Source organism: Nipponia nippon, unplaced genomic scaffold (assembly GCF_047370975.1).
Source record: "Nipponia nippon isolate SJK-2023a ecotype South Korea unplaced genomic scaffold, ASM4737097v1 scaffold_6, whole genome shotgun sequence".
NCBI lineage: Eukaryota > Metazoa > Chordata > Aves > Pelecaniformes > Threskiornithidae > Nipponia > Nipponia nippon.
The window spans coordinates 36,998,491-37,024,625 of record NW_028262380.1 but is presented as its reverse complement, the minus strand read 5'-3'; the positions used below and the strand labels follow the sequence as shown (position 1 = coordinate 37,024,625).

The window sequence follows — 26,135 nt, the reverse complement described above, 5'->3', positions numbered from 1 at the left end:
GGTCTATATGGTGGTCTTGAAAATTGTATTTTATATTCTCTGCTTTTATGAAGAATCTGTTTCATCCCCTCAAATCATAATTGACAAAAATGATGTTTCATCCATGATGTTTGCAATAAAAATAATATGGCTTCAGGCATCAACTGACAACATATTATTTTCTGAGCACAGGGGAATCATTAATCTTGAGAGACAATCAACTGCTAAATCAATTATAAAAATATAGGCGCTCTCAGTTAGCTTTAATTGTTCATTATCATAAGAAACTCAAACACTTGGTGTATCTGCCTAAGGCACCAGCTAAGCAAACCTATGATGAAGTTCAAATAGTTTGCAGGGAAGTGAAGCTAAAATATTTGAGTAAATCTTATCCCAGAACAAATTAATAGAGCATGGGTTGCCATACCCATCATAGCTACACCCAACCTCTATTAGCCTCCTCCATTTCTTAATTCCACTGAAATTTGAAGCACTGAAATGTAGTGGCAAGTCCTATTCATAGCACTTACAGTAATGGTTTTCCATACAGCTGCCTCACTTTATTCTTGTGGTTTACCTCCTTCCCCTAGGAAAAAAACAAAAACAAAACGAAACAAAACAAAACCAAAACAAAAGCCAGAAATGCAAAGGAAGAAAGAATTAGCTGATGCGGATGGGGCATTACCAAGTCCCTGTGAAGTCCATGGGCCGCACCTCAGCCTGCTGTACAAGAAATTCTAGTTGCAAGCATTAGTGAAGGCATTTTTCCAAATACTACTGCAAATCACAATATTCCCTTTAGACTATCACTGATAGAATTTTAAAATATTTACATTATTTATCAGCTCCTGCATCTCCTCATCTAAATGCAAGCTGTAATCAATAAATCATCAATACCTCACTTCTTCTCTATTCTGTGGGATCTAAATTATGCAGCTTCCCATTGTTTTTATAGATATAAATGTGTATATGTGTGTATGTATATATATGTAATGCCCAGCCTTTCCAAACCCATCAGAAATAAACTTATTTCTAATCAATAAAGGTGCACCTATCATTTGGGAGCTATGACTACTTCTGTATACTGAGTAATGAATTTAAATAGCATAGGATAAAATGGCAGAAGTTGTTTATGCATTCCAACTCAACTTTTCAGTAAAATGCTTCCTTCAGGAAAGGTGAGATGGTTAATGAAGCAACAGTAAATGTTGAAGATATAGATACAGCTCGGCATACTTTCTGTAGTGGAAGTCATGTGGGGCTTGTAGTAGGCCTTAGGCTGGCTTTTTGAGTACAGCTATACTTCACCCACAGACTTGAATGGAAGTTCAGTTTACTTCAGAATTTAATTAACTTTATTTCAAACCACAGGGAAAAAAACCTTTAAAACTTCTTACTATTACCCCCAAACTTATTTTAAAGATGTCTTTTGAAGAAAAACTAACCCATTAATCTGAATGACAATTATTACTGTTCTCAAAACTAAACCACTTAAAGAGTCTGGGAGTTCTTATGGAAAAGTTTAAAACTATTATACTTCAAATTAAATTTGAAAGCATTGCATATTGAGTTGCCTTTTTTTTTCTTCCATCATTTTTAATTACTAGTACATTTGCATGAAAATAGGATCTTTATTTCTTGAAAGCTCATCTGCTCCTGCTGCTTATTCTTCATTGAAGATGTCACATGCAAAGGGTTAGATCTTCAGGTGAGGTAGAAGCAAGAGCAGATGTGCTTAGAAGAAAAAGTTTTTTATGCAAATATTATTTTAAATAAAACAGAAGAGGATAAAAAGTGAAAATACATGCTCTGAAAGCAAAATTCCAATATCTTTTCCAGGAGATACAGATGTTCCTCCAAACAAAAGTAATTTTGAACTTTACAACTGAATACAGAACATTAAAATACAATATGAAACCCTAAAGATTCACTAGATCACTGTTAGAAAAGCTCCCTAATTTGATAGTCATGCCCTTACTGTACAATAAGGAAACAGAAGGCCCAGGCAGTCACGTTCATTTAAGTCCTCAAAATAAGACTTTTCCTGTACAAAAGTTTCTAATTTTTGATGGTCCTTTCTGAAACAAATGGCCGATTTCTAACCATGAGCAGTCAATACTGAATGAACACGAACTATGAACTACCTATTGGCTCCTTCATGTGCAGATCTAGTTGAAACACAGTGGTGCAACACTCTGAGGGAGTTTGCACTGCCATGTGCCTGTGCTTTCAAAGAGAACTGAAGGTATTTAACACCATATTTAATATACAGCCCCTGCTTCTATTTCTCAATAATGTAGCTTGATTCCAGCTACCAACAAAATTGAGTACATGAAAATAGTAATGAGAGCCTGGGCTGTATTAGAAGTATGAGAAAAGCCATCAAAGGCTCACACACTAACATAAAACTGTTCTGCTTTAAAAGGGCTGTTGTGCTCTACCAAATGTTATTGAAGATTAACTGGTCTTCAGATAGCTCTGCCCAGTTAGGTAATAAATGTGCCGGTTATGTTTGACAGTCATTGCAACTGCCTGCAGCCAATCTGGGAAGCATCCTGAAGTTCATCGCACTCCAGGCACCTGACTGGTGATGACAGTAAACGAGCTGTTATTCATCGGGTATTCCAAAACTGTACACAAAAATTTGGCTGTGTAAATGATGTTTTGGAATGAGAAAATGGCACTAATAATTTCCATGGTCAGATCCCCAGTCCATGTAGGGTAAACTAGAGGCAGTGCTGCCTCTCTGCTGAAAGGGGGCACCACTTGATTTGGGGAAGGGAGGGGAGAAGAGGGGAGGGAAGGAAAGGGCAGGGAAGGGGGAGGGTTGGGTTTATAACATGAGTCCTACTAAGAAAAATACAGCTCTGTCAAAGCTCCAGAAGTGGTATTTGACCTCATTTCTTCTGGTACAGAAAATGCCACAGAGGCAGAGGCAAGGCCTAACAAGTATTTTACCTGCAGCCAGGAAAAATTGACAGTGCGCTCAGATACTCAGATTCAAATCTGCAACACAAATGAATTGCTACTAATAAAAACAAAGCACAGAGTCCCTTTTACATTGTTTTATCCTGTTTAAAAGACAAACATTTGCACACTGCAAGCCTCGAATGGATAAAAGCTACCATGAGAACTTATAAGCCATCTGCTAGCTTCCTAATGAAGCCAGTAACTATTATTGTTTACAGTTGAACACCGGGGGTCATGTGTATTTGCTGTAATGAAAGAATCAATGCATCACTGCAGATGCTAAAAGAGAACTTTTTTTTTCCAGACGGCTAATTATAAATACAATAAAATAGCAAATTAAAAAAAAATCTGTTCCTCTCCATAGAGAAATAGTGCTTGGCACACCAAATACAAAATGCAGCACTGTTCTGTTTTCTAGTAGTCTCCACTTGACAGACTCAGCTTACAGAAACAGAATCACAAAAAGTTACTCTTCAATACTTAACCACCAAGGAATGCTAAGTCCCTAATTCTCTAATCTTTACAGACCTCCTACATTATTTAATTGTATTGTTTACCTGAATGTAATGATGAAGTGTGCATTAGCAGATATCTCTCTGTTGCTGTTTCACTCTGTTTCTCTTGCTTGAAGAAGACACCATGACATATGAAAACTTGGCCCAGTTGAGCTATTAAAAATGTCCTGAAGCTTCTTGGATTTTTTAAATGTTGGTTGAAGAGAAACTGATACACAGCAGTGATACAATCGATTTCTGGCTTACTATTTCATCACTCAAATAAAAATACACTTACAAAAATACACAAAAACTTACACAGTAATAGTAATTCCCAAGATTTAGCAAAAACAAAGAACGATAAATAATTGGGCCTTTGTACCTGATGGAATTCTTAAATTCACTGAAAACAAGCCACTCATTTTGTAATCTTGTTAATGGCCTTTATTTGCTGTAAAAAATGTATCTTAATTTCAGGAGATTTCCTAAAGCCTGTGAGTCAGGAGAGCTTACTTGCTTTGCTGAGTTGAAACACTGCAAATGACTCCTCATTGCCCTGTGATACCATCAGGTCCATGGCGCAGCCTTCTTGCAGCTTGTGGTCTCCTCATTCCACCTGCAGCATAAGCAGAGGTACATATCTACTATAGGACTGAAATGCAGTATAACATCGTAGCTAGTTGGGTTGAAGTAGACAGGAAAGCGGTACTATTGTTGGTACCAAATCAGTAAACCCATAGGAAAGAAAGGGCACAAACAATATTCTTCTTCTACAATAATAAACACTTGTAGCAGGTTGTACTCAAAGCAGAAATAAAGTAAGCTGTCAGCGGGAGAATACTGCTGCTTTTCTAAATTTTGTCTTCGTATTGTGGTGATGGCCAGGGAGAGCTAACACCAGGCAGACCAGAGTGGGCAGAGCTCATTAGAGAGGTCAGAGAGCCCAGAGGAGCATCCCTGGGTGAGACCTATTAAGTCTAACACTTGGTTCCCATGCCGCACCCTGCCGCTGAGGCTCCTGCGCATCCGCCATTCCCTGCTCCCGGCCCCACGCGCCTGCTTGGTCGGATGCGACCACCTGTGTGTGGTGCAGGGGCTGGGAGACCCAGGGAGGGGCCCCACTGCAACCCTTTGCTGTGGCTCCCTCTTTGTCCGATGGCTGCATGCCCATGGCCAGTACGCATGGGCAAACCTGTTGCGTGAACCGCTGCACGTGTTCCTGGGGTATGCATGCACCACGAGCAAGTGGTCTGAGGTGCTGGGTAAAGAGAAGATGGAGGGACCTGCTTAGCATCCAAAGCTTTGCTTTGCTTTGGCAGACCTGGCTGGACCTCTCCAGAGAAAACCAGTGAAAGAGCCGAGTGACTGGAGTACAGAAGAGGATGAGGAGAATAATTTAGTTTCCTACTCTGACATTTCCACCTTTGTGGACTTAAATGAATAACTTACTTTATATGTCTTAATTCTCCATTTCATAAAATGTCTGAGATAATACTTTCTTCCCTAAACCATATGCAAACGTGTATGAATATACTTGCTTCCCCAAATTACAGGGGAGTTGCAAGAATTAATTAGTTAATGTTTGCAAAGTGCTTTGAAGGCAGAAAGCACTCTATAAATGCTAATTATTGAATCAAAGGTTTATCTGACTTTATTACTAAACCACTAATAAAATAAGTTACATAGCTGTTGCAGGTTGGAAAAGGCACTTTTACTGTCTAAAAGATATAAAGGTTTTAATTATCAAATGTTTTGAAAGCACTTTGCTGAGGAAAAAAATGCTAACTGTTAATAAAGGTTTTCCCTAATGAAAATGGCTACAAAGTATGAACTCCTGGATGCTACTGTAACTTCTGCATATATTATCTAAAGTTTTGTCCCATGACAACAATATTTTTATTTGAGGCACAATTTTTGTAATATTGATGAAAAAAATCGTGGTTATGTTTGTCAAATAAATGTTCAGATGCAGCAAGAGATTAAAGGCATCATTCTTAGCAGAGAATAGCAAAACTTAATGTATTGTCAAATTATACATATACACACATACCATTATTTTTGCTATTTAACTTGTTTAAGTTGTATTTTGCTAAGCTTCCAAGCTTCTGCTAATTTACAAGGTTCAGCTCTTACAAACACTCTACTATACCTGCACATGTGACCTGTTATATACATGTTATCTTACAATCTAAGCATGCAAAAAAGATTTGAATCTTTTACACATAAGCAGTTAGAAAGACTGAATTCTGAAAGTGCCTCAAGCCTTCTGAAACACCTTGGATCTTTAGGTTCACATGGTTTCATCCTGCCAGGAGAAACCTTCTGTTCACCTGTTTTGTGACACTTATTTCCCCTCTGGGTTTAATAATATAAACCTGGATATAATACTATGAACACGTTGATTTATTAATATAAAAATTAATGTATTGACATAATTGATTCTGATTCATCCCCTTCCTACATATGTTTCAGATGTAAACTTGCTTTTAGAGCCTTCCAGAGTCATATTACTATGATTTTAAAATTATCAGATGGTAATCAGTATTTGTCAAGTGGCTAGGCTAGTGCTTTGAAAAGAAGTTTGAAAGCAGATCTTGATATGCTTAATACCTGTTGTAATGTCTGCCTGTGGCTGTAGAAAACATGAAACCTTGAGCAACAAGAAAAGTCCTATTAATCTGCTTTGCTGAGAGGCGAGAGGCATGCCAGCATCCTCCCTGCTTAGAACTGTGCTGACGGCAGGAGGATGAGGATGCAATCAGTCAGGCCCACTCAGTGAAGCAATGCAGCCTGGCTGCTGAGGCAGAAGCTGCCCATTTCCATGCTCCAGGAGACAAAATACCTTGTGCTGTTCCTAGTGCTCCCAGCAGGAAGGAGGGGAGGTCCAGGTGTTGCTTCTACGGAAACCAAAGGGGTCTGCTGCTTTCCGATGTCAGAGACCCGTGGCTCCAAAATGCCCCTCTCAAACCCCCCCGGGGGAAGCGGTAGTATGCATTCATTAATTTGAGTCATAAATCACAATTTCATATGGCAGGAAAATGTCCAGAAGATGGTATGCAAGGGGCTATGTCCATTTCTGGGCTCTTACTGTGGCTCTTCCAGGCTGATAGGGAGAGTCAGAGCAGCAGCAGGAGTGATAAACCTTTATCACTGCATCGATTTGTCAAGCTGTCCCTGAAGGAAAGATGACTGAGATTTTTTGGAAAGGGGACAGGGTTCAGGGCTGGGGACAGGAAGGGCTGTCTAGGAATAGATGGGAAATGAAAAGTGTTCAGGAGACTTGTTAAAATGTCAAATGTAGCAGAAGAAACTCAAGATTACTGAATTTCTTTAAGCCCAGGGTTTTTTGAGTGTGTTTTCTTGCATTGCAGATTTACCTTATAAAAACATAATTATTGTATCTTTACAAAACAATTCCAGACTAACTAATAAACAGATAGTCCAAATTACTTTGTAGTTAGTCTAAAATTACACATTGGGAAATAAAGTACCAATGACATAAAGCAAGAGCAGTAGTGCTGAAGTAAGGTCTTGAATGATATTTTTGTTATTATTATAACTATTAGCCCTTATTTTTTAAAAATTATAGGAAATTGTGTGGCCTTTCTGGAGAAAGTTTATGGATTTTAAGATTAATGGATGGTATTAAGATTATACTAAAAATTGTGACAAAATAAAAATAATCCCTTTTTTATTTTTAATGCTACATTAGTTAAATCAAAATGGACTCTGGTAAAATAAAGGTATACACAAATCCTTGTTTGGAAAACCTTAAAATGTATGTCAGCTTCCATAGAATATTTTTGATGGCATCAGAGCTCAAAAAGATGGGTCTACCTTCAGTCCTATATTTTGACTTTGTGTATTTTAGCTTTTCACGTTCTGATATAACCAGTGGTATTGGTCCATCCACGGATGGTAACAACAGAATTAGAAATAATGCAGAAAAAAAGCAGACATGCTCAAGAAATACTTCTGTCTTGTAGCTGGGGAAGAGGCACATTAAGTATTAATAAATGATGCTGATAAAATACTTCCTGCTCTGACAGTAAATTGTGAAAAAACAGGTGTGATGGCACTGGGACAGACATTAGAGCTTTGGAATATGATGGCGAAAAGTAAGCAACATGGGTTTCAATAGGAAAAATGTAAAATCATGTATCTGGTTATGTAGGTTACCTTTAGAGGACAGTGGCCTTAGTCCTGAGAATCCCTGTCACAGAAGGAGAACTTAGGTCTCAGTAGCAATCCTTGGACACAAGTCCCAGTGAGGTGCTGTGGCAGAAGGAGTTAATCCAATCCATGGCCAAAAAACCGTGGAAACTATAGGAGAAGCGGATAGATGCCACATACCCTATATTTGGCATTAGTGTGACTATTGCTGCGGAGTTAGTTCTCTTTCTGATATTTCAAACTGAAGAAAGATCTCCTTTAATTGGAGTGGAGTCAGAGAAGAGAAATGAAAACGATTAAGGGACAGGAAAGTAAGCTTTATAGTGAAAACTCACCAAAGAGGAGATTAAGAAGCGATTTGATCATAATATGTACATTTGCAAAATAGAAGTAGTCATTTCCACGTGTGCAAGATGAGATTTAAACACATCTGATAAAATACAAGAGTGAAGAATTCTGACATGGAAATGCTTACCTCTTTTCCATACCTATCCTTAATTCTGCTATGTAAAGAGCACTAAAATTAAAATCCAATATTTGAAGAGGATGAAAAATCATCTGTTTGAATTGCTTCAAATAAAAATTCAGCAGTTACTAACATTCAGCTCTTTGGGTTTCCTGCAATCATTTTAAGGCAACCCTAAAAATTATTTTTTCTATTTGGTTTGGTATTCCATTATCCTTGCTTACTTTACCAATGTACTTTTCTTCCTACCTGCTACATGTTTGCTTTCAAGAAAGTCAGCTTGTCCCAGAACAATTTGCTTCTACAAGTACACAGATTAAAAACATGAATAAGCCTAGCTACAGTTTGAGACAATCTCATCTCTCAGAAATCATGTGTAACAATCCATGTAGACTATATCCCAGTGTTGGTCAGGCAAACCAAGGCTTTGCAGAGGTTAAGAAGCTCTGTCATACCCTGGAATTGACCGTGTTTGCCCCATACCCAGCTAAATGGCATTTGGAATAAGGAATCATGTTAAGGATTTAAATCATTGGAGTAACAGGACTTCACTTGGTGCTGCAAAAGTATCAACTGTCAGGTAAAGCAGCAGAGAAAACAAAGTTTTGACATGCTCATTATGGGTTGTCTTTCATCCATCATTGTTTGGCTTTGGGTTTTTTTGCTATTTCTTAGTTTTCTGCAGGCCCTTCAGTATTTGACATTGTTTCAAAAAAGATGACATGACAAGACATCATAATTATTCTGTCATGATGATTTGGTATATTTGAACATATGAATCCTCTGTAAATAAAGTGAAGGGATATGAAAGACAATTTTAGCTCTGCAGTCTGGTTTAAGGCCTTTGATTTTACTTTGATTTGGAGATGTCACGGTTCACTGCAAGCTCACCAGAGTGAGTTTAATGGATTAGAATATGTTATTAAAATGAGATTGCTGGAGAAGTGTATTCCACAGATGTGGAATACTGAGAAGGGAGATTAAACAAAATGACTGGCGAGAGGCCTCTGCTGCATTAAAAGGCAGCGTACACTACTTTTTCTTTCTTGCCTTACAGGATAAAGGACAGGAGTAGCAGTACAGGTTCACTACAGCAGATGCGTTTTCTCTATTTTTAGCTTTCTTCATTTATGTTGAAGCATCGAAAGAGATCTCTTAAAGATACATACAGAAAAGCATTAATCTTTCATGCGGCGTTATAGACATAAAATGTGCATAAATATATTTTTCAGAATTTTTTATGTTCCTTCTGAGATTCTTTTTCTGAAACATGATTTCCTTCAAGGATTTCTTTGATTCAAGAAACTTCTTTTCATAAACAACTCCTTAACTTCTTCTCCCCTGCCCCAGTGTATTTCTTTGCCTCCTTTTACCAAAACAAAACAAAAGCCTGTGTTAGCTTGCTCATGATCTATGAAAACCACCTAAAACTTTAAAAATATGTATTTAATTGGTCAGATCTTTGCTTTCTCTTAACAGCATCTTGGAGCCCGTGATTAGTGATGTTACGTGTAACTTGAGCATGGCTCTTTCGCTGCAACTAGTGTAGAAGGCACACTGATTCCAGGGGCAATGATGGCTCGAAACCTCCAGTTGCCTCTTCTTCCAGCTGTCACCAGATGAAGCTGTTGGTGTGGCTATCAGCCAGGCGTTGGTGCTGTTTCAAGGCCACCAAAGGACATGCAGCATATTCACCTCCACTCAGAGCCCTTCCCGGGCAGAATCCAGGGGTGAGCACTCCTGTTCTGGCTTTGACCCTATTTTTCTGTCTCAGAAGAGTGGGATGGTTTGAGTGGCAACCCCAACCACTGACTCTAACAGCAGATGTCACTCTTGGCAGCGTGGTCCTTTGCTGGCTGTTCACAGACAACTGACAAGACTGTTCCAAGGAGTGGGGATGTGGGATGCTCCGGAGAAGGGAGCAGCCTGGTTGGTATAGGTACGACAGCACACACTGGGGAGCACAGCACAGAGACACACCAGCTTCATGGAATAAGCCAGGTCCATTAGCATTAGCTCCGCTGTGGCCCCGGCCCTGGCAGATCAGAGCTGACGGCTGCAGGGCAATGGGAGCGTCAGGGGGAGCAGTTGTAAGAAGAAAGGAGGTGGGAAGGGGAAGGCAAGGAAAAGAGCAGGCGCCAGCACCTGCCACAGAAAAAGGTGACTGGTAATTTTTGATACATCACTGATGGGGGTGGCTACCTTTCCTGCCCCCACCCCCATCAGTGATGTATCAAAAATTACCATGAATCTTGGTTTAAGTATATGGGGTGAAACTAGATAGAAGCTGTAGAACAACCAAGCCTTGTTCCGCTACATTTTGAAGATACACTCCACTTTATTTCCTCAGGTTGAAAGGCCTAATTCTGCAATCTGAAAAAAAGCCCAAACTAATTGTTTCTGAGTTCCTGGAGTGGGGAGCAGGCTGCCACGTAAGAGTATCATACTTCTTCCACATTTTTTATGTTCTGAAAAAAAGGTATCAATGGTTAAGTAATCAGAGAGTTTCTGAGCTAGTGTTTGAAAACATCATTTTTCTTCTTTATATAAAAGAACACTTTTATTTGTTTCTATTGCTGAAGTTGGCATATTGAGTTGTAGAAACATGTATTAATGCTTCCATGTAAGAACCAAGGTCTTTTATGAGTGATGACATCCACAATACCACTGAAGGCTGCAGAGACTGCAGTCCTGAGGATGTTTACCCCTTGTTCTGATTGTCTAGTGAGATTAAAGGGAAAGCAGCACTGATTCTGAACACCCGGCTGCTTGCTTGCAGGGGCACCTCTGGTCTAGAGTTCAAGAAGCCAGTTTGCAGCATAGTAGTTTCTTTGTTTTGGTATGTTTGAATTATGTGGTGTGCTTTTGTGCTCTTTAAAGAAGTGGAGAAATGGGCAAATGGGAATCTCATGAAGTTCTTCAAAGAGAAATGCGATGTCCTGCACCTGGGGAGGAACAACCTCATGCACCAGCACGTCCTTCAGGACAACTGGCTGGAAAGCAGCTTTGCAGAAAAAGACTGGGGGTCATGGCAGACAAAAAGCTGACCACGAGGCAGCAAACTGCCCTTACAGCAAAGGCAGCCAGCAGCATCCTGGATTAGTAGTGTTGCCAAGGTGATCCTTGGTGATCAAGGGAGGCGATCCTTGCCCTCTGCTCAGCACTGGTGGGGCCACACCTGTTGTGCTGAATCCAGTTCTGGGCTCCCGCGTACAAGAGAGACATGACATACTGGAGAGAGCCCAACAAAGGGCCACAAGGATGATTAAGGGATTGGAGCACCTCTCATATGGGGAAAGGCTGAGAGAGCTGTGACTGCTCAGCCTGCAGAAGAGAAGGCTCAGGGGTATCTCATCAATGTATATAAATACCTGATGGGAGGGTGCAAAGAAGATGGAGCCAGGCTCTTTTCAGTAGTGTACAGTGACAGGACCAGAGGCAACAGGGACAAAATGAAACAAGGAGGTTCCCTCTGAACATTGGGAAATACTTCTTTCCTGTGAGGGTGACCAAGCACCGTAGCAGGTTGCCCTGACAGGTTGTGGAATCTCCATCCTTGGAGATATTAAAAAACTGTCTGGACATGGCCCTGGGCAACCATCTCTAGGTAGCCCTGCTTAACCAGAGGGGTTGAACAAGATGACCTCCAGAGATCTCTTCCAACCTCAACCACCCAGTGATTCTGTGATTCCTTTGGTATAAGCATCAACTGTATATCCTTTGGCTTTACATTCACACCTTTACAGAACAGCTGATTATCGGCAACAGCTCTGATGTTTCATAGTCTGAGGATTACATTTTACTACTTAAACTTTGCAGATTTTGCCTAGCTTTGAATTATTTTCTTTGAATTATTGTTCAGTGTAATCTTTTTACACTGTTGGAGGTTGTTTCTTTATTAGTGTATTTCATTTACGAACACATAAGTACAGGTAACTACAATTTATGCTTTTGTTATGTTTCTCAACCAAGAAATGCACAGGAGAGAGCTGTTGAAATATTGTCATGTGTCTTGTATGTGGACACAGGCATTTCATAACATATGCTTGACCATATGGAATTGATAACTTTTATACATCACATTTTACCTGGGAATAAGATACTGAATAAAAGGAATTTTTGTATGAGTTATAATCTTTTCCTTGTGATAAGAAAGCTTACCCCAAGTATTTCTGAGACCACATATTGAAATAATAAAAATGACACAATGCAGTTCAACAGATTCAGCTCAGGAGCTGAAAGCATCCTATGTTCTAATCCCTATCCTATTTCATTTAGGTCTTTTTTGCTCCGTCAAGTCACTTGATCCATTTTTTGTATGTCCACTGCAAAGTAGACATAATAATATCCTGCTGTGTTCTTTAGATTTTTTCAGTCTTCCAAGAAGTGCAAACATTGGGATTCTGGGTTTTGGATAACCAGACTAGAATGAAAATTGCCATGGGATGAGTCATACAATTCCGCAACATCTCTAACAGTCTAGCAGTGCCACGTCTTGGTATTGATGCATCAGTCCCATTTTTGCTATAAATTTGCACAGGTTCAGATTTTATTTTTGCAGTATGATTTTTAGCCTCAGTTAGCAATAAGACAGGATTGAGGTTCCTTTGTTGTTGGCCAGGATAGAAGTCAAGTACTTTGCATTCATGCAAAGAAACTGTACTTTTTTGAGGGGAAAAAAGAGGTGAAGTGGAAGAGAAAAGAAGCATTTTTTTTTTCATATTATTGTTTGGCAGGTTCATACCTGTTTTGTGTTTCAAATAAGATTTTTCATTTGTTAAAGAAAGGTTCCCTAAGCCTCTCCATCAGTCAGAGGATCATTTTTTTGTAATACAGGTGTTAAATACTTAGTCAATTAACCCAGTCTACTTAATTTACTGCACTGTGTTTCTGAAAGTACATGGATGATACAGAGAAGAAACGTACTTCAGGATGTTGTTGCTAAAACATTCCTTTTTGTATTTCATCCGTTGGCCCCCTTAGATACAACACAGCAGAGGTACGTTAAGTCCTTTCTTCTGGCTGTGGTGGGAGCACTTACTCCTTGCACCAGTAGAGAGGGACTGTTAAAAGCATTAGCTCTGTAAACCTGTGCACTTGTATACTACCGGATGGAGTATCTTAAACACTTTAAGACATTAATCGCTGTTCTCCACCAAAGGAGCTGTTATTGAGAAACGTCTTCATTCTTCCCTCCCTGCCGATGAGCAGAAACCCTCTATTGCTGGCCTACTTCTGTCTTACACGCAGCCAAAAGGGAAGACCGGGCTCTTGGGAACCTTCTTGGCTGACCAGGTGCGCTTTTGTGGTTCTCCAAAGCCATTAGACAGCAGTGAATAGACACTGCAATTCCATAGCTATGATGAAACCTAGGAAAGTTAAACTGTGTGTACAAGTATCAGAGATATATCAAAAAAATACATCGAGACTGTTTCTATGGAAGATGTAACACCAAGACAACATACCAAGACTGCATCAAGCAATTCTGTGGGAATATGCCTCAGAGGCTAATTTAGACCTCATCAATCCTAGGGTTTTTGGAACAACTAAAATCCTCCACCTTCTTTTTTCTTTGTCCACAGAAATACCAGCAGTATGAATCAGAGTTAACAGAACCGAATGCTAAGTTAGTTTAATGAGTGGTTTGGGGTGAGTTTGAGAAGATTTTACCATGAAAACATTACTCACATTTCCATAGTGAGCTTTGAGGCAAAGCTCTTACCACATCATTTCCATTCTACCTACCCTAAACTTTTAATCAGACTAACAATCAGTTAAAATTGTTCTGTGCACTTATTTTCAGATTTACAGGATTAGAATTACGTCTGCAAGGACTTGAAATGTGTAATTGTTCATTACTTTCTCCTATGCATGCCTGAAGGCAAAAATAAGGCCAAAATTCTGAAAAAAAGCTAGTATATATTCATCTGAAGCAGAACCTGGTATGGTCTTTTTCACTGATACTCTGGGAAGTCTTTGTAGGACATCCTATTTTAGCAGCAAGCTGTCCAATGGAGTATCAGTGGAAAGAACAGGCTTTGGAGTAAAGAGAAAAGCTGAATGAGCATAAACATTATCAAAGCTGTTCTCTGGCTCCATCGCTTCTGCAGAGCTTCATCATAAATTCAATCAGAAACAATATTATTCAAAGATCTTTTACTCTCAGATGTATACATGCAGCAGAAGCTGACAATAGTATAAGCAGCACTCCTCCTTTCCTCCCTCACACATGGACACTGTTTTTCTTTACAGGTCTTTTAAAATCCTTTTTAAAACTAAAAATCTTGCAGCATAAGAGAGTCTTCCTTTTGGTGGGTTTTTTTTTTGAAAACATAGCTATCAGATAAAATTCACTGTTGTTAAATAAACAAACAAATACTTATAATGCTGAAACCCCTATTTTTTAGAGTTCTATAGTAGCTATATGTGAGGGAAGTCAGACTTGTTGTCCGTATTTGGACAATAATAACCACTGTGTTTAAGTGTCTAAAGAAACCCAACATAACCACTATATATTTTCAAACATTTTTGCCAGATGTTTTTAGAAATTAATTCTGTCACCATACTTCATAATTCATTCTGCACTCAAATTCTGTTTGAAAGCAGCGGAGGCTGAACTATGTAAATTTTCAGGAAGACAGCTGCGGCTCTTGATTCAGAGCCATTTGTGGATAGTACAAGTTAGAGTTGTAACAGCTGTAAATTTCTTCTGGGACGTCACTCCAGTGGATCATCAAATTAAGGGAGTCTCTTGTTATAGAAGGAGAGGGTACAAACATGCCTTTTTTTGATCACAGTCAGTCCCAAGAACATATTTACTGTGAAAGAAGCAAGCAGAGAGTATCAGGAGATTAACTACACTAGTACAGACTGGAGTAGGGTATGCTTCTCATTAAGTGACGGGGCACAACCATTTGCCTTTGCAGACCCACTGTCTGGATTCAGCCACTTCCACACTTGTGTTTCAGATTTTTGCATAGACATTTTTTCTCCTAGCTGGTAACAGTAAGTAGAAAGGACACAAAATAGTTATGATTCTAATTCCCTTTAACTCACTCCTTTAACTATGTACTACTTATAATGTGAACTTCTTCAGACTGGTTAAACATGGATATGCAAAGCAAAAGAGAGGAACAATTAGCTCCTTTTTGTTGAGCATATCTTGTTATTTATCACACTTACTGATAAATACTGAAGTCATGCCGTAGCTACATTGTTCTGTGCTTTTGGACAACTCCTTCATATACACCCTTCTGAGTTTTGAATAAAGCATGCTTACACCTTCTGAACTATGCTGTCTTATGCAATTAAGCCAAACAATCTGTGGTATGCTGTCAGCTGACCATGTCAGCACAAAATGCTAGGCAGGTTATCAGTTGAGATGTAGGAGGTACACTTGCAAAACTACTTTTAGTTAGAATTTATAGCATATTTTAGGATAAAAAGGATCATTAGGAACATCTGCTCTGCCTTCCTACATTAGACGTATGAAAAAATATTAAAGGATAGCGGAAGAAATTATTTTCTACCAGTCCAAATTGCAAAAGAGCAAAAACCGAGAGGATAATGGGCTTCTATTTTGTGCAACAATAACAATCCTTCAAAAAGCTAAATGTTCTCACTGGTAATATTAAAGGTCTGGCATTTATTTACACAAATGTTACCTCCTTTTTGTCAGTCTGACTTCAAATATTGTCATTCCTAAGTAGTCCTAAACTGGCATTCTGGACTGTAGACTCTAACTATAAATACAAACACAATGAAGTACTTAAACAATGGAAAATGGAGGGAGGAAGGGGAGAGCCTAACATTTACCATGCAACAGTTTATATTTAAGTGTAAGCACATCTGTATATGCACACACAAGCATATATATAAAAATTAGACAGTTATGCAATGATCTTAGTATATTTATTTCCAAAAATTAAGAACTGCAATTTTGATCTATTCGTGCAAATGAAAATATTGATGTTTTCTGATGAGAAGTTTTACCCTGGTAAAGATGGTTATAAATCAGATCCACATCCATGTGGATCTCATCTGACCAATAAACAAAGACATGGTTCCAACTGCCTTGGTGGTGACACAGAATAGGAATTAGGTATTACCTCAGGTGCCATAATTAACTTCCAGGGAAGTATTGACACAAATGAGGTTTCAGTTTTGTCTTGGTATTACAGATTTTCTAATCTCATGCTTTCTTTTGTGTGGATTATTTAGAGAGTAGGAGTATAGGAGTGCTGCTGCATAACAGGCCTGCTTTTTCAGGATGAAAAAGGCTGTATCATTATAAAAGCTCCTTGTTAATGCCAAAGGTAAGTAACTGGCAGCCAGTTTCAGAAAGAAAAGGATATCCTCTATAGCTTTTTATCAACTTACATAACAAAATGTCTTACTGATAACTCAAAGTGGACTTCAAAAGGAAAAAGGAAATCCAGTTTATCCTGTCCCACAACTGCCACATGTACTTTCTCACTGTAGGATGTCACCTATAAACAAGTTTATAAAATTGGACTATTTAAAAGGACACAAATGTAAATGTACAGTAAAAGTGCTTTTTTACACTGATGAAAAACAAGACTGGACTTTATAAACCAACCAGATCATTAAAACTTAATATTCTCAATGAAAACAAATTAGTCTGTCACTTTAATAGGCAATGATCCTGTTGCTTTCTTAAGTGGCTGAACTCTTACGGATATCCAAAAGTTAGAATGGCTCAGTTTTTCTCCACTGTTAACCACCAGGGCCTTACTTCATGTATGTAGCTTCACTGCACATTACCTTAATGCAACAGATGTAAAATAAAATCTTCAAGATAGGCCGGAGCTCAACATACAGGTGTTTTGGGGAGGCATATGAGCCATTTGCAAAGACAGTGTTACAGCATAAACTAAGTAGAATGACTAAAATAATAAAGGTATTAGCTCTACCAGGTTGGCAATTAGCTAAATTAAAATCATATCTTGCTGGTACTTTTTTCTATTTAGGAACAGATCCAACAATGGGACTTAGATACCTGTAAATTAGTTACTGCAATACTTAACTGTCAGCTATGTGGCCTCTGAAGTGGCATCCAAAAACTTGTTATGCACTGAGTCCAGTACTTAAAAAGCGTAAATTGTCTCAGAAGAATAATTCATAGAGCTGAATGCTAAAGATAGCTATAATGGAGTAGATAAACAAATTAAAAACAAAAAAAAAAAAAAAAAGGAAAGAAAAAGGACATCTCTGGGTCCCAGACTTCTTCTCCCGGGAAAATTTTACTTTAAACCAGTAACTTGAAGTGAGAAGAAATAAAACATTCTAGGAATCAGGGACTAAAACCTGGGTTACCTAGAAGTCTTAACCACTGAACTAGGGAGTCATATGCCCCCATAAGTGCTCTACTTCTGGTGCCAAATCTTGGGAAATCAGATACACATGCAAATTAATGGAGCTCATTAAGTTACCTTCTATCAGCTGAACCATGGTAACCAGCCTGGAGTACTCTTCTCCTGTGGCAAAGGTGAGATAAACGCACAGTAATTCACACCTGGTTTCTGTACTTAATGCGACTTAGCTGCCTGCTTTATAGGCCAGAACAGTTCAGGCAACAGGTGGTGTATGCACATATTCTCCACTGCTGCTTCTGTTAAAAGAAAAAAAAAAAAGGTAGTAAGCTTAGGTACTTCCAGGGTTAAAGAAGGGTTCCCTTTTTATTTCAATTTTGAACTCAGGTATTTCAAATGTCAGGGTCCTTTTTAGGAACCCTTGAGCCTTGCTGGAGTTTAGCGAGAGTTCACAAGGACGTGAAGCAAGCCTAGCGGGACCCGCAGGGAAGGAAGGGAAGGGAAAGGGAAGCGTCTCCACACCGCCACGGCTCGGGGCACGGGGACGGCGGTAAAACCGCCTTTTCCCGGGGCGCTCCCGCTATGCCCGCCCGGGGCCCGGGACGCCCCCGCGCCGAAGCCTGCCGTGCCACCCGAGGCGGGGCCGGCAGCAAGCCCCCAGACAAAGGGGCGCGCCGCCGGGCGGCCCTCACGCCGGGGTGCCGCAGCCCCGGCTCCGCAGCCCTTTCGCGCCGCTCCCGTGGCGGGGTCCTGGGCCCCGCCAGCTGCCCAGAAGGGCTGCGGGGACGTGGCCGGGGTGCTCAAGCGGCCGGGCCCTGCAGGCGCGGGGCAGCGGCGGTGGGCAGCCCGGCCCGCGAGGCCGCCGTCCCCCTCAGGTGGTTGTTCCCTGCCCCCACGCCGGCCGAGCCCCTGCGTGCCGCGGGCAGCGCTCGTCTGGAAGCGGGAGGGGGCCCCCTCGCCGCCTTGCCCCCCTCTCCTGTCCCCTGCCCTCCGGCCTGCCCCGGGCGCTCCCTCGCTGGACGTTCTCTGTCCCGGATCCGCGGCCCGGGCCTGCCCAGCCCGCCGGCGGCGGTAGCGGCAGCGCCGGCAGGGTTAACCCTGAGGAATGCGGCGGGAGGAATGCATGCAGATGAGACGGATGCTAATCTCATGCTAATGAGCGGCGGCCGCGGCCGCCCGGGGCTCAGCCGGGCTCCCCGCGCCCAGACGGCAGCTGGGCTCCGCCGGCAACCCTGACCCGGGCTGCCGCGGCGCGGGCGAGGCGGCAGCCCAGGCATGGTGGACTGAGACCCGGCCGCGGAGGAGGGCTTCCCTGGCCTTCGGCGAGCGGCCCGCTGCGTGCCCCCCGGCCCCCGCTCCCGGCCCCTTCCCCGTCCCCACGGCTCGGGTGGGGGCTTTTCCCGCTTCCCGTCTTTCTTTCTGTCCCTATGGAGCAGCTACCCCCGCCGCCCGACCATGCCTAGGAAAGCGGGGAATGGGCAGCTCCCCTTACCCGATGGCTGGGAGGAGGCGAGGGACTACGACGGCAAAGTCTTCTACATCGACCACAACACCAAGCAGACCAGCTGGATCGACCCCCGGGACAGGTGGGTGCGCGGGCAGGGCGGTGGCCAGGCCCGGGCCGGGGGGTGGGCTCGGAGCGGCGCTGCCGGGCCCCTGGCCGCCGGGGCAGCTCCGCCGCGGAGGGACGGGCGGGGGGTGCGCCGGGGGTGCCCCGCTCGGGAGGGGGGGAGCGGGGGGAGGGCAGGAGCCGCCCCCGTTCGCGGCCGGGCACGCCGTGCCCTCCTTGCCATCGGCATGGGTACAGCCCGCGTTGAAGCCCGTTGGGCGAGTGGATGTTGGGGGGAAGCCTGTAGAGCTCTTCCCGCAGGCGACGGGGGTCGCTGGCGTTCGGGGAGTTCCCGGCAGGTACCGAAGTTTGCGAGTCCCTCCCGAAGCGGAGGCGCTGGCTCCTCGCCATCCCTCTCCCCCGGGCGCCGCCGTGCGGGGCCGCCTCCCTCCCGGCCGGCGGGGCGTCCCGGCCGCCTGTCCCTCCCGTGGCCCCCCCCTCCGGGACCGCCTGCCCCGCGGCCGGCCCGGCCCGCCCGTCCGGAGGGGTCCGGGCTGCTGGCGGAGAAGGAGCTGGGGCTGCAGGAGGCCTCGTGTGCTCGCTAGGCCTCAGCAAGCCCAAATCCTCTCAGCCCCCCGCCAGCCGGTGCCCCGGGTGTTTGCTGCCCTTTCCAGGTCTAAGCGCTGTAAATCGGCAAACCTCCTTTGAAAGCGCTTCGGTGAGCAGGGAGCCAGCTCAGAGGCTTCTTGCCCCGGAGTCCCCAGGGCAGGGCTTTCAGCTGGGGAGGGATTCTGGCTCTTTGGCTAGGCTTCAATGGCTGTTTTTAATAGCTGGGTGATAGGCGCCCAAGATACCTACCGTAAAACGTGTGTTTAGACTAAAGTGGTCCTGAAAAGTAACTGAAAAACCAAAACTGTGTGTGTATTATGAAATACAATGTTGCTATTGAAAATAGTGCAGTCTAATTATCAAAAACTTTTAAAAGACATTATAAATTTATGGAACAAGCTGCACTGAATTATAAATGAAGGCCTTGGTTTGTATTTCTCTGGTGAAATTAGAAAAGGTAGTTGTGACGAAGCTTGCTGCCTCTAAGTTGCACAGGGAAAGTTTTGACAAGCATCATATGCTGTGTTAGGCCTACTTCTCTGTCCTACTTGCTATAACAGCAAATTCCAGTAGTGGCAAACTGAATACTTAAATTCCTTTGTACTTCAAAACACGTTAAATACCTTGTAAATATTAGTGAGGTGTTGAGGCATACAGGACAGTGTTATTTATTACACCTGGCCTTCTCAGGTGGTTGAGTATTTTTTTTACCGCAGACAATAACAACTTATGTTTTTACTGTCTCTAGAAATAGTGGACTTGAAGTTTTGTTTAGTTTTTTAGACTTCGAATTTGTGTTTGCAAAGCAGAATACAAGATGGTATGATTGAGGTAAAGCAAAATGTGACGTTTGAGTGTACTCATAATACCACCTCACGAGTACACTAATTTAAAATTTTTTTTTACCCATTCTGTAGTCCTGAGAAGTTCAAGAATATTCATATTTGGTGGTAAAATTTGAGTCTTCACTCTCATTAATCTCGTTAACAGAGTAGACAGTTAAATGAGTAACACTTGTGTGTTTGCCATTCTATAAGAATAGGATAAATATTGTTTCATTAATCTCTTGATTACAGGTGAAAGAAATCAAGCCCTGAGACTTGATAATCTGTAATGAGAACTAAGGAAGTAAAGACCTTGTTCAGAAAGAGTGGTGTTTGAAATAATTGTTAACCTATGTCAGTCATGCAAAACAAACAGAGAGATTTTTGCCCTAGGTGCTTGAGAGAATCCAAGCTTTAGTACACATGGCTCAACTGTGAAGCTGAATTGCATGCACAGAAGAGAGACTGACAAGTCCATTTAATGTGCAGCTTACAGTATTTGTGTTTACAATATCCATATTTACAATCTGTATTTGTATTGATGACCTGGTTTGGAAAAGTGAATAAGAAATACGTGGAAGTCCTGTGATGACTTTGCTCTAGATTGCATTATATCTTCCAGGTATTTAGAGAATATATGTTCGGAAACTATACAGGACATAGTTAGGGCTTGCTGTCAGAAAAACTGAAAAGTGATCTTCCAAGTTCCTCAATACAATACAATCTGGATTCATGCTGTTTCTAAAACTTTTCTTAAATTGTCAAAATGAAGGTAATGGATTCTACAGAAAGACTGAAAACATATTCCCTTGTTTGATGATACTTTAGGACTTTTTTTTTTCCCCAGCTGTTTTCTCTGATGGAGGTCATAAGGTTTTCATAATTTACTTGTGGAATATTCTCATACATGGGCTTCTAAAATCTTTCATTGGTAAAGCAGGTGTAGAATAGGTAAGTTTTTATGGACGATATTCCTTCTGCTGCTGTTACACTGCATTCCCTGGATGATTACGTAGAAAAGTCACGCTTGGTGTTTTAAAATAATTTTTATTGTCTTTGATTTAGAAGATACAAATACTGAAGACTAGCGCTGTGAGACATCAGCCATATGTCTGTGGGTTGCCAGGTGTATTTGAGCACAATTAGGAACCTCTTTGTTACTAGTTTAAAATATTCATGTCTAGAAATAAGCTGACAGTTGAAAACGCTGTATTTCAAAGCTTCTTGGAAAATTCTGTGTGCTTTTTTTGTTTTTTTAAATATAATGATGCTTTTTCTCTTGTGCTTTTCTAGGCTGTTCTGATAGTACATGTATTTGTTACTGTTTATATGGTGCAGGTCTGTTAATATAATGATGGCCTTGTGTACAGCTGTGAAGAAAACCTCACATCAGCTTCAAGCTTGGGGCTCAGTTTTCAGTTTTGCCTACTTCATTTATCTGAGTAATCCCATTGACGTTAGAGAAGCTCACACTTGTAAGGGCAAGAGTGACTTGGCTTGTTGTGTTTTAGGAGTGTTGTGGAAGCTATTTGAATTGCTCTGTTCATCAGGGGTTTCTAATGTTCTGCGCTATTCAACAGTGATTTTTCTCTCCAAACACTTAGGGTACCGTGTTGATTTGTTTTGAAGACTGGTGGCCCAAAAGAGAGGGCACTTTAAGATATAAAGTGTGAGAAAGAGAAACTTAAAGGCAAGAATGTGGGAGTTGTAGTAACATTTTCACTCGCTAAGTATATAGATGTTATTTCTTTGTTTATGACTCTTCCAAGCTACACTGATCTTGACAGTTTGTCTGAAACTGGTTTGTTGTAAGAAGGGAAATACCCCAAAATATCAATTGTATCCTGCTACTATGTGACAAAGTTATAAAAAGACAACTATGGACTGAAGAGGATGAGCCAGATGAAAAGGTGAGAAAGGGTTAGAGGAATTCATACTCATCTTTGAAGTTCCCTTGAAACTCTTCCAAGTTCCTGGGATACTGAGTTACAGTAAGGTGTCGATGTGGTTTTTTTTCTGATAGACAATTAAGAGGGGCTTGGGGTGGAGACAGAAATTTGAGAAGGAAAATTTTTTGTTTTTTCCATCATTCAACACATTTTAAGTAGGCCTCATGTTTGTTATAGTCCTCAGTGGAAGCAACAGAGTAGAGCACCAAGGAGGAGCAGCATAGGAGATGGGAATCTCAGTACCCTCAAATCCTCAGCAGTTGGATGACGTTTGGGTTTCTCACCAGGAATGCAGGGCTTCTCATATCTTGGTTTCTACATAGTAGAAATAGTCCATGCTTCACTACTGATCACCACTGACTCAAAATGTTGGTTTTGGTGTTGTTTTTTTTTTTTTAATAGCTTGCCTAAAATGAGTTCCACATCACAAATTCTGAAGCTGCAAGTGATCTTTATTTAAGTGTTTATCTGCACTCTTGTCAGAGTGGTAAGGAGTGAGCTGCTATGAAAACAAAACTATCCTTTTTTTTCCTGTCTCCTTCTCTCTTTCCACTGAGGAGAAAAATCTGTTTAAAATATATTTGTACATTTCAAATACTTTGTAGTATACTTTTGCTAGAATGTTTCTAGAGTACTTGCTAACTATATAACCAAGGAAGTTCTTGAGAAACATTGGATGTGCAGAAACCAGAGAACTTTATGAGTTAAGAGATTGTGAAAGAGTTTTCTTCGTGCTGATGTGGAGAGGGAATGCAGTTTCCATTGCTGCTTTCATCTTTCAGGGAGGTGAAAACACTACAATTTTTATCATGGAATTCTGTAACTTGTGCAAGATTTGGCTGAATTAGAACCTTTATTAGGTTTCAGCAATGAAATGTTGCGTGCCCTTTTTCCTTAAAAAAGAAGGGCACTTTGTTCCTTACTTTTTCACTGGAACTTGCTTTCTCTTGTTCCGTGAACAGCAGAGGCTGTGAAGAGGGAAGGTACTGATGTTGTAGTTACTTGAGCAGGGGGACTTTTGTCCTTTCTGTTTCCTGGGCATTACCGTAGCTCAGGGGTGCTTGGTAGAAGGCTTCTAGTCGCAGTGGAGACTTGGAGAAATAGGAGGCGTATAAAATACTATGCGGATAAAAGTTAAAGGTAACAAATAAGAGGCAAGCAGAAAAGGGAATAGTATGATGGGAGGCATCATCAGAGATTGGAAAATACATTTGAATCAATTCTTTTTTGCATGGAAGTAAGCTGTGCTGTGAGAAATGAGTAACTTGTACAATCTGAAGTGGCTGGTGTCTGAGGCAAGTACAGTTCTGTGTGAAATGGTGATTGCAGGACTTCAGCTCAAATAAGAAAACCTTCTGAAATGTTAAAACTTCTGGGTGGCTGGGAGGGAACAAAATTTAGGCAAGAAATAGGAGTATGATTCGTCTGTCCTTTGAAGAATAATGATGTTAAATTGAGGTGTTAGTCATTACGTTTTGAAAGGGATGGATCTTAATTCTGTTTTAAGTGCAAATGTTAACATTGCTGATTTAAGGTACAACTAGAGCAACTACCTGATAAACCCTTTCTTTAGGCTGCTGCTTGCTAAGAATGAATTTAATGGCAAACTGTCATTGAAAGGTTCCCTTTCTCATTCCCTTTCTGTTTTCCCTTGCATCTCCCTTGTTTGCTAGTAGCTGAGGAGCGAGTTGGGCTTTTACATTTGTGGTGGTGTGGAGCTGTTAAATGATTTCCTCAACATACCTTATGAAATTCTCACCTTAAGAAATAGTCACCTGCCTATTTTGGAAAATCAGTAGAGTATCATTTGATGACAATCACAGGTGTACAGCTTGCAATAATCCTCTAGTGAGATAGGACAATGATTTTTTTCCCCAAATATCTTTTTCTGCCTTGTTTCATCCTGTAGTATCATTTGCTGGTTTTTATCCTAACTCCAGATGATTTGTTCCTGTCTCCTTGTATGCTCAGGAATGTGCATATTCCCTGTGAAACTGTCTGGTATCTCATTCCGGTTTCAGTGACAGGTTGGGAACTGCTTTTACTTAATTGATGTATATTTATTCAAAATAAAACCCGTGATGCAAGTACTGAACTCGCAATGAGAGACTAGCTGTGTCTGAACTTCTGACACCTTCATTTGTTTATCCAGTGTAAAGTAGAATTCTAATATTACAGTGCTAATATAGCTGTGATAGCATCAGACAGCGTTAAAATACATAGTGATTGTGTGTGTGGGTATTTTAACCAGTCTGTCATTTGCTTGGGGCTATGTGTTGTTGATTTTAGCATTAGTGAAAATGACTATGGTAACTCTGAGATAACACTTTTATTCTTTATTTCTCTGGGAGTGATAGGCCTGCACTATATCTTTCATCTCGGAGCATGTGAAGTTAACAAGTCAGGAAATGCTACGGAGTATTTGCTTATGTGTGCAAAGTATGTACCGCTGGTTAAAGCCAAGGGCTGTGGTCTGATATGTAAAGTGGGGCAAGTGGTCTAGACTGTGGTTTCTCCAGACCTATGTCTGCAGTACTTGCCTACTGGGGCTATTTCGATTAAAACCTATCTTGACTTACAAGATAGCTTTACTGTAGTTGTCATGCACAACGTAAGCCTTAATGAGAAGTTGTACACATGAAGGAAAATAGACCTTTTCTCAAATGAATGGAGCTGAGCTGTTTGCTAGAGGTGATGTCCTACTACAATATGGCTAGGTGATGTCCTACTACAATATGGCTAAAAGAAGGAATCCTTCAGAACTATCTTATCTTTTCAGAGAAGGGGAACTGGCTTTACTTTGAAGTAATAGCTGTGAAAGAAGTTTTCATTTCTACAGGTACAGGTCAATATAGAGATCAAATAGGACAAATTATTTGCAGCTTTAGAGATTTGTACAGATTACATTAGGAGTTCCTGTTTTTCTCCAGTTAAATAACTTGTGTTCAACCCTTTGGTTAAAATTCTATGCTTTGAACATGTTATTAGGGTCATTAGCATAAGATAAGACTATTTCTCTGCTTCCACTTACTAATGTTCATAACATCTAGAGACAAGTTGAATTTTGTGAAATAGGTTTTATTTTGGTTTTCTTGTTACTTTTTTCTTTTTAGCCTAAAAAATGTTATAAGTATTTGACATTTCACAATGTTTATATTACACACATGACTAGAAACTAGACGAATACTCATGGAAGTAATGGAAAAGATCGAAAATGGACCAACATACAGTAATATTTCCACAGTGACACATTTTCAGAAAGGCATGAATAGGAGCTATGCTGAGATTCCACAACTGTTATGCCAAGATGTGTAAATTCTTATTACGACGACCTTCAAGGGAAGTGGAAAAGGTTCTAGAGGGGTAACGCAGCCCGCTGAGTCTGGACTGTCATGGTTTTGTTTACTTGTCCCTCTCCTGCCACCAAATAGTATACTGACTCTGGGAGATGATTTGGCTAAAATGAAACGCCTTGTTTTTAGGGTAGTTTTCCAGCAGAATGAGCTTGTTGTGTCACTGCATGGATACTAGTGCTGGTGTGAGGCAGGAGGCAAGTCCAGAGCTGGGAGCAAAAGGGGAGAGTGGTGCTGTAGAAACCAAGATGCAGATCAATCCTAGCTGCTATGGAACTGTCGTCTTACGTGTCCATCTCTTTTGTTGGGTTTCTCCATTGTTTTCCTGTGTGTGTCTTTGTGTTCACCTTTGCTTTGCTGTGAACCAGCAGCACAACTGTCACAGACATCTTGATCCTAAACATGTTTTCTGTCGCTAAGAAACCTTGATGATGTTA

At 41.1% G+C, this 26,135-nt stretch overlaps 2 protein-coding genes across 5 annotated transcripts in view; one reads left to right on the top strand and one right to left on the bottom strand.

Moving 5' to 3' along the window:
- The window catches only part of DCTD (dCMP deaminase), a 59,711-nt gene extending 40,369 nt beyond the window's left edge, over positions 1 to 19,342 (bottom strand). The window contains exons 1-4 of one of the 4 annotated variants that reach the window (XM_087736414.1): positions 19,327 to 19,342; positions 17,535 to 17,713; positions 3,957 to 4,059; positions 510 to 565 (exon numbers count right to left, since the gene is read on the bottom strand). In XM_087736414.1, coding sequence (XP_087592540.1) covers positions 510 to 565; positions 3,957 to 3,995 — 95 coding nt within the window. In that variant the 5' untranslated portion in view covers positions 3,996 to 4,059; positions 17,535 to 17,713; positions 19,327 to 19,342. Of the gene's footprint in view, positions 1 to 509; positions 566 to 3,956; positions 4,060 to 17,534; positions 17,714 to 18,413; positions 18,512 to 18,906; positions 19,029 to 19,326 lie in introns of those variants that run through there. The other 3 variants (XM_087736412.1, XM_087736413.1, XM_087736417.1) reach the window with 3 other exon arrangements.
- WWC2 (WW and C2 domain containing 2) overlaps positions 18,604 to 26,135 on the top strand; it is a 104,613-nt gene continuing 97,081 nt past the window's right edge. The window contains exon 1 of the mRNA XM_087736411.1: positions 18,604 to 19,000. Coding sequence (XP_087592537.1) covers positions 18,870 to 19,000 — 131 coding nt within the window. The 5' untranslated portion in view covers positions 18,604 to 18,869. The remainder of the gene's footprint in view (positions 19,001 to 26,135) is intronic.